Raw genomic sequence first — 9,000 nt, 5'->3', positions numbered from 1 at the left:
AGGAATGCCAATCTCTGAGTTAAAAGGCCATCTGAGGCCTCAGAAAGTTCACTTTGTTCCTTGTTAACAGTTAATAAAATTTTATCCCTAGCTATTACTACATAAAAATAACTTGTGCGTTCAAGCACATGGCTTAAGGAAACAATACTCCAGCATCATAATTAGCTTAAATCAAGCATGAATTAGAAATACTATAAAAATGACAACTGGTACAACATCATCACAAGTTATTTTAATTACATGCAATTCCATTAAAAAGGAAGAGCAATTTGGTACAAAATAGTGGGTGTGTTTTTTTTTTAAATCACTATTTTTTTACAAATTCATGTATCCTTACCTTACATAGGGAAACATGACATGCTGAGGGGAGAAATCTGGGGGAGTTCTCATACAGAGATTTCTGCCCATTCAGATTAAGCATAAAATGTTAAAACATCAAAACTTTTCATGAAATGGAAAATCTCAGACAAAATCCTGATCAGAAGTTTCGAGGCTGAATTAAATCTAAAAATTAAACCCAGAAGAAAATAACTTTTCATGTGCTTTGTTGACGGAGTCTTTAAGAACAGGATTTTCCCTCCATCTTGATGATTAGAAACTTGATTAGAAACCGTGATTTTTATAACCACATGACTCCTAGAGCAGGAGCTTTATCGAAAAACCTATCAAATATCACAAGTCAAGATAAAATGAGCAGTGTCTGTACTTCATCCCTCACATTGGGAAACTATTTTGTGGGATTTTGCCCTTTTTCTTCCTTTCTTTCATAAAGCGGCTCTTCTGTATTCTTGACTGTATTGGAGTCTCTCAGACAAAGGACTGTAGGATGAGTGGAAGACACAGGGCTGCCCCCGGGGTGCCGCCACTTCGATTTGCACCTGGGGGAACCACACTGACAACAGTGACAGCCCCTGCGCTTCCCCAAAAAATCACGAGCCCTGCAGCTTCAGAAAGAGTGCCGTTGCAAGGGCTCCCTTCCACAGCCTCTTCCTAAGCGTGAATGAAGGCGTTTAAGAGCCCTCGTCTCCTGTGACCACGCCGTTTGGGTGGCCGAGGGCATGGGGGAGGCTTTAAAGATGTTGTTTCGGTTCTGCACGTGCATGCCCAGCGTTAGCCCCGCGCTGCCCGAGTCGGCCACTCATAAACCACAGGGCAGCAGGTGAGGCCCACACTACGGAGCACCCCGAGGCAGGGCTTGCCTGATGGCCACTTCTGCCTCAAACACTGCAAATCTTCCCCTACAGCCCACGGCGCCAGTTTCCAAGTGACTTGCTACCTCGCTATCCTCTCCCCTCACCTCCCTTTTGTAGCCTTCAAGGGAACCCCCTCCCACGCACACTGCGACACCTGCATTTGAAATGGAAGGAGGTTGGGACAGTGTCCGGCCATGCTACCTCCCATCCCACTGAGCCCCTCTCTCCCCACACCACCACGGCTGGTGGTGTGTAACTGCTTCGGAGGCAAAACCCCACACTGATCATATGTGTAAGGCGCACACAGAAATGGGCACACACACAATATGGTGGCCTTTGTCTCTCAAAGCCCCTCAGGTTTAGCCACGAGAAGTCATCTGTCTCACACCATCCCAGGGCTGTGCCCTGCAGTGGGGTGGCCCTAGGCCATGCCCCACGTGCCACCAGCAATGGCACCATCGATCAGCCAGGCTGTGGCGGCCCTGGCCAAGGGTCCCACTCATCTGCCTGGCAGGTTTTGCTGTGGTGACTGATGGGGACAGGTGCCCTGGCAGCGGGGTGGCCTCAGCCAGGTGGATGCCATCCCTGCTCCACACTCCAACAAATGCTGCCATGGTGGCCGGGGGGTGCATGAGAGCAACACCCGCCTCCGCCATGATGGCAGAGGGGACAGCGGCTGCTTGGGGCATACCTGCCCATAAAGGCCTCGTCCTGCGACAGCTGGTAGATAATATGGCTGTGGGGCACAACGGGGTGGCAGGCATGCCCTCTCAATGCCCCCACAGCGTACCGAGGTGCTGAGCCTCACCAACAAAACACGCCTCACGGAGATTATTTTGCTAGGCGAAATTATTCGCTACCATGGAAACGAGTGAAGAATGAGCAAAATGATTACAACCGAAATACCTACTTAACAAGTTAGTTACTCGCAATGAACTTTTATTCCCTTCCTCCCCGCAACCGGATTTGCCTGAAACACCAAATACTCATCTTCCCTGTGAAAAAGAGACAGTTAAGGCCCTCTGGCAATTTACATTTATTAAAAGTCTCTATTTTTGTCTTCATCTAGTCACACATGTTGGATCATCCACATATCTTCTGACTAAAACCCTGAAAACACAATGTCCAGGACTTCGGGAACACTCTGTATTTGACTAGCGCCAAGTGGAATGTATTACTAGATTACACATATGATCTTCGTTATCTGGGATATTTAGCATTTGGCACGGGACCCCTGGAAGATAACATGCCAGAGTCACTTACTGTGCGTTGGGAGAAGGAAGGGCAGCCTCTCTGTGAATGGCACAACACTGCTTCCACGTTCAGAAGGGGAAAAACACCTTGGAAACTTGTGAAATCCTCCATTTTTACTTTTATCTTCTTAAATCATAAAAGCCCACAATAAAATTGGGTGGGGGTGAATTTTAAGGTACTTCCTTTTCAGGTTCTTTAAAGATTTGTTTATAAAACCTTTTAAAAATTGTACCTAATTTTTTTAAAATATCCCCTGTTTCTAGTTTACACCAAAATAACATCATAAACATGCTTCACGCTGTAATAAAGAGTAGTTTCATTACTGATATTTTAACACCTTTAGTGTGTAGAGACACATATCTATAAATGGTCATACAGACCCAGAAACTGTGAAATTATATTAATAAGTTTCAGCATGCAAGAAATATCACTTTCAAAGATCTGGTGAGGCATGCATTAGGAAAGGGGAAGCTGCCAGCAACTGCAGCACTGAATTTGGCTGTCCCTGTGAAGTATCGGAGATGTGAACAGAAGTCCGCCAACGCAGAGCAGAAACTCAGTAGCTTGGGCTTTGTCACATGCGAAAATTGTTTTGAGGGACAGCTGAACAAAGGTTGAAAATTTGGCTTGAAACAAGTCTTTATTATTCTATATCAATTATTTTGCGGTGACAAGACCTGATGCTTAAATTCAGGCCTCAGACATTTCTGTTTCAAGACCATAATTTGTGTTGCACTGAAGTATATCATTAAGTTGTGCAGTCTTCATTAAAGGACACCAAGAAAAAGTAAGAGGAAAATTACAACTGTGGAACAGGTCCAGGGCCAAATATAACTAACCCGAATCCTTTGCTGATTTCATACACATTAATGGAGTTAACAATCAGACTTATTTTTCCTGCATCTGAGTATCAGCCAAGAAAAATATCAAAAGCTGACTTTTCCAACGTACTTCTAGAATAACTTTGCTCGAGAGGACATCTTACGATGTGAAACGGTCCTTACATGCCTATTCATCACTATTTTCTGAGGAAAGAAGAACAGTATAGAAAAAAGGAAGAGAAACAAAAAGGGGAGGCAACAAATAGCCTGCATTTTTTCATCTCTTGGAAGTAAGGGCCCAAATTCTGCTATAATGTCGGTACTATTTACTATGCTGCCTACAGTTACAGTCTAGTGAGGCAGGAATTACAGCGTGGTTGCACATCTGTACAACACCATGCCATGCAGCCACCCCAGAATTCTTCCGTAGGCCAAATATCTTGTAACTCCTTTCATATGAATGACACGGGAAGGCGAGATTTGTAAGGAAGGCTTAACTTTCATTAAACCAAGTGATATAGCTGGGGAAAGAGAGACAAGCTTTTAAGCTCACAAGACTTTCAGATTTGTTTCTCTTTCAGGACTAAAGAAGAGGACAATGGCACAAACAAGCGTCCACTTTTTCCAGTTAGATCATCTAACCTAACTTACGTCCTTGTGCCATCACAGCTACAACACCACTACCATTAAAAAACCTTAATCCTCTGAATGCTAAATAGCCATCTCCAGATGTCACAATGGTTTCTTTGAATAAATACCATTAATAAACCTTAAAATGCCCCAAAGTAAGTCTGTCCAAAATGGGTGCCACCACATTTTATGCAAGTGCCCTGTATGTAAACCAAGGACACCTGACATAAAAAGTGGTATAGAAATACAAACCGACTTGTGCTTTGAAGTATTTCCTGCCCTTTTAAACTTTGCACTTGTTCATTAATTTCAACAAATATTGAAGTGAGCCAGCTGCTGAGGTGAGAGGATTCATATAAATCCCTCACAGATGTTTGCTAACTTCAGATAGCTTTATCATCTACAAGTCATTAATCAACCATTAGCAAGTAAGTGTTATGGAGTCCCAGTATTAAGGTCCACTGCCAGAGGAGAATAATGGATTTTGCAGGCTGGCTCTGTCTACAAGAAGGGGAACTAAGAGCTGAGACAGGTCTGAGATAAAACATTTGGAAGAGATTAGAAAACATGAGAAGTCATTTTGTTGCTCTTCAACTCGCCTTAAGAGAAAGCACTTCACAAGAGTTAAGCATTTACACAACAAACCAAGTGGAAAGTTCAAACTCATCCATCAGTTTGGTGATGAAGAGGAATGTGTTTTGCACAGCCAGACGAGGAACTCAGGCACAGGTGAGAATTACTGCTCCTGTGAACAATAATAAGCACCATCTAAAGTGTTACCCTCTAACTGATAGACTTTGAAGCTACAAAAACCACCTGCTCTGGCTCCGGGGTCCTCAGACTTCACCCAATACCTCTCACTAAGGCCACAGACTTCAATTCAAAACAACCGGAGCAGCTAAATCGTTGCATGCCACAGGCAGAGGACAGACATGACTGAGGCAGCATCCATCAGCTGTGAAAGCATCAGGGTTCACCGGCCAGGTAAAGCGTTTCCCTTACCGCAGTACAAGGCAACATTTCCCCTTCTTCAGGCCTCTCCACAGCAAAGTTTCTGTCACCTGACCTTACAAAAAAATCCTTCCACACACCAGATCTGGAAATAATTCTGATCCAGGCTATACAAGCAAGACATGTTTACACTTAAGAAACAGTGTAAAATCCTTAGGTGAAAATGTACATGCTGAGTTTTATCCCACTCAGTGGCTCTCCAGCTATGTCCAATTTCTGATACTTATGGAGCAGGCAATAAAACAAAAAAGAATGCAGAATTGAAGAAAGATATTCCTGTCTGAACCCCACCAGGCAAATGACAGAAACTTGAAACATAAGCTTTGAATTAGTTAATTTTCTTAATATCGAGGAGCAAGTCCTAAGACAGCTTGAAGCAAAGACATTATGGGGACATAGGTGTATAAACTGCAGGAAACCCTAAAGTCCAAGGGCTGAGGGATACTACCTTTTGTCTGCTGTATCCTCCAGTTATTGCTACTCCCCACAGTACTAGTCCATCTCTCATTTCAGAACCTCAGTTATGAATGCGACATTGGTGCCCAAAAGGTGCTACCACAACTATGAACATAGCTACAAATACAATGAAGAAATAATAGTAAATGAAGAATAAATATGGTAGTACAGACAATCAAAAAAATTTCAGTATTCTCCTGAAGGGGTTACAAAATACCCATTTGTCTTATCTTAAAGACCTGGAAATGAAGTCAGAGAGATGCCATAGAAAAAATTTTACAGCCAGAACCAGAACAGGTGTTGCTGGCTCTCAGTCCTATGCTCAGGCCACTAGACTACACAAAAAGGTGCAAACGCCTCATTTCTAAGCTTCCTCTTTTATGTCATAGCCAGAAAAAAGACCTGCAAGTAGTCTCAACTCATTTTCCTTTCCTATTTTGAAACTCTGATGTTTTCACAGAATGCTTTCACAGGTTTCTGAAATACTGTGGAATTCTCTATGATGACAAATATGAAACCAGGTATTAAGCTAGATCAAACACAAAAAACTTTCCAAAGCTCACATACTGATTACTTAACACACCACAGAGTAGGAAAAAATATTCCTTACAAAGCCATACTTTAATTTCCCTCAATAATGTTTCTTCGTAAAGAGCTCTACACAGCTGGAAGCATTAACAGCCTACCAGATGGTTCACTTCTCAATAAACACTTATGTTTTGTAAGTTTAAAGTCTAATGAACTGTAGTGCAGGAAGACAAACGTTATGTACACAGAGTTGTTCAAATGGCAGGTCAGAGGCTGGAGCTGGACAGTGGACTAGCTCCACAGAAACTCCCATCTCTATGGTAGATTTACACTGGGGTAGGAAGGGACGAGGAATGGCTGATGCTGGCAGAAGATGGAAGACAAAAAATACTGAATGCTTCACAGCTGCACACACCCACATACACAGCCCCGCAAGCTGCTAATGCTGGACGGGAGAAGGCTGTGACCACCAGATCCTGTCCCACAGCATTGTCCTAAACCAGCAGGTGCTTCCAGAACCCCAGAGAGCCTGTACCATGCAGCAGTCCATGGCAGAAACTTAACTCAAATTAAATTGTACAATCCTATAATAATGACCCCTGAGTTATGCCTGGCACTGCGTAAGTGTACAAGGCAAAAAGCAGGAAACATCCATCTTCTTCTACCCATGCCATCTCCCCAGCAGGCAATCTTATCCAAATTAATTAGAACTGAGCAGCCCAAACGTTGCATGCCCAGTTGCAAATTGCGGAGCAGCTCTGCTTGCCCAATTGTGTATAAACAGCTTAGTGTGGCAGCACTGGGGAAACTCCCTCTAGGAGAACAGCCGGCATCTTGGCTGGGTCTATCACATCTTTCAGCAGGCTTTATAGTCATGCAGCTACTGAGCCCCCTGAATTGTGGTTGACAACCTGGTGTGGACAATACCTCAAAAACATTTCAAGTTTTGGGCTGAGAAACTGCAGAACAGTACAGCCAGCAAAACTCAATGACTCACCTTGAGACTGATCTAGATCTGTTAAGTGCTTTGACAAAGATCAAAGATGGTGCAGACTGACGTCTTTGGGCCAAACTCTTCATTTTCTGATTGGAAAGAGAAACAAAATGAAATCATAGGTGAGATTCAGAACAATAACTGCATGCATACAGACATGTCGCAGCCAGACTCCAATTTCAGGGCACTGGAAAAGGCTGAGTTATTGCCATCAGCAACCCTGGAGGGGGAAAATGGTTGTAAAATTATCACATATTGAGAAAAACAGAAGCACAAGCAGAAAGCCAGTGATAAAGAAAAGCTGATAATTAGTGTCTATACACAGATACCTGAGGTACGCTGCGCGCATGAAATAAACATCTAGTGCTTGCCCTCAACTACTCTTTGTCCCTTAATAATCTATTGTACTTTATCAAATATCCAGATGGCAGTTCAAATTTCAAACGCTTGGTACATTTCTGTGTCAGATCTGACAATTTACCATAAATTAATGTATGGATTCCACCCACCTAACCGTACCTGCTATATTGGGCTACCTTTTTTTCCCAAGTCTTCAGAGATTAGGGCATTTTCCATCCCTACTAATCTAGCTAGAGCATTATATCTTGTCTCTCAGTAGTCAATAATGACATTTTTTTAATTCCTGATTATGTATGGGACAAAATGGGAAAGTGAGAGGCACGGCAGTTCTTAGCACAGAACCAGGCAGGGAATGGGAAAAATGAGACACTCAAAAGACAGAGAATGCAGCAGGAAAAAAAAAAAAAAAAGAAAAGGACAACGGATAGGGAAGACACGAAAATGTCAGTAGCTATCAAGGGAATGTGGTTTCCCACTGAGTGAAGTTGAATACTACAATAAAAATACTGAACAAATAAATAACACTGTTTTCCCCAGAGGCAGAAATTTTCCAAAGCACCCACAGGAGACAAAAAGACATCTCTCTCTGAACATAAATGTATTCACCACTGTATCCTCTCCCTCCTGCAGCCAGTAGCAGGACTAAGGACTCCTGGCCCTAAGCTTAGAGCTGCTCTCTAGAACCGGTTGTGCAGCCTGCTGCCAAGGTGCATGACCTCTCCTCTCACTGACCCTCCACCAGAAGGGTGCTTGTTACCTTATTTAGCTCAAATATTTTTCAGAATAAACTGGTGAACAAAAGGACTGGGGTTGAACTCCTCCTGAGACCCCGACAGGACAGTATCCAATGCTGGAGGGGTCCCTTAGACCAGCCAAGTAACCACTGAGAGCTCACAAACACGTGAACCTTCGACAGCCATAAAGTCTCTGTTCTCAGCTAATGGCAAAGCACCACTTTCTTCCTTCATACCAAAAATAACCACTGACTACCAGGAACAAATACGTTAGGGAACAACTGCTTCTTCTGCCAACGTATGTGCTGGATGTGGCACACATCTTGTTTGGGCAGGTGCACAGAAATTAAACTCTACAGTACTACGTGCTTTACTGGCTTTTGACAAGTGCATTTCTTTTACTCATTGCAGTGCCTTTGTTATTGTGTCATTTTTTTGGTTCTCCCTTTATTTATATAGAGCATGCTTGTTTGTTTTGTCAGGTATTCAGTTACAGCTATCGTGCAGCAATTGTTACAAATCCAACCACGTAATTTCAATTCACCTTTAAAAATTATCTCCTCCTCCCTCTTTCTTTCATCAAAAAATAACCTTCTCAAGACTGATAAGTTAAGCCTGGGAACATTTAGCTGTCTTCAATCAGACTGTAACTGGATAATAACTTAATAAATTACTAACAAAATAGACGCCCATTTTTGCTAGTTTTGAGGGGGAAAAAAAGAAGTACGTTGTTAAATTTTTCTACTGAATGAAATCAGTTTGTCTTACTGCTAGCAAATCTGAAAAGCTGTTAGCAGTTTAAAAAGTAGCGTATCTACAAATATGAAGGCAAAAAGAAACCTGTGTAAAACAATGCAGTCTAACATCCCACAGAAGACAAGCCACAGATTTCACACAACCATCAGATTTTAGGAGTTTATATAAAGCATCAATTCCCAATTGGAAATTTACTGCAAGTCTCATTATTAGGCAGGTGGCTTTCAGGGGTTGGTTAAAACTAGAGCATCTGAGCTCCTGTA

General features: G+C 42.6%; 1 protein-coding gene across 1 annotated transcript in view; it reads right to left on the bottom strand.

Moving 5' to 3' along the window:
• The window catches only part of ARHGAP20 (Rho GTPase activating protein 20), a 50,559-nt gene extending 43,586 nt beyond the window's left edge, over positions 1-6,973 (bottom strand). The window contains exon 1 of the mRNA XM_010288865.1: positions 6,891-6,973. Coding sequence (XP_010287167.1) covers positions 6,891-6,973 — 83 coding nt within the window. The remainder of the gene's footprint in view (positions 1-6,890) is intronic.
• Positions 6,974-9,000: the final 2,027 nt, after the last annotated feature.

The sequence above is a fragment of the Phaethon lepturus genome, unplaced genomic scaffold, assembly GCF_000687285.1.
Source record: "Phaethon lepturus isolate BGI_N335 unplaced genomic scaffold, ASM68728v1 scaffold52726, whole genome shotgun sequence".
Classification (NCBI taxonomy): Eukaryota; Metazoa; Chordata; class Aves; order Phaethontiformes; family Phaethontidae; genus Phaethon; species Phaethon lepturus.
This window is presented reverse-complemented; position numbering and strand designations above follow the sequence as displayed.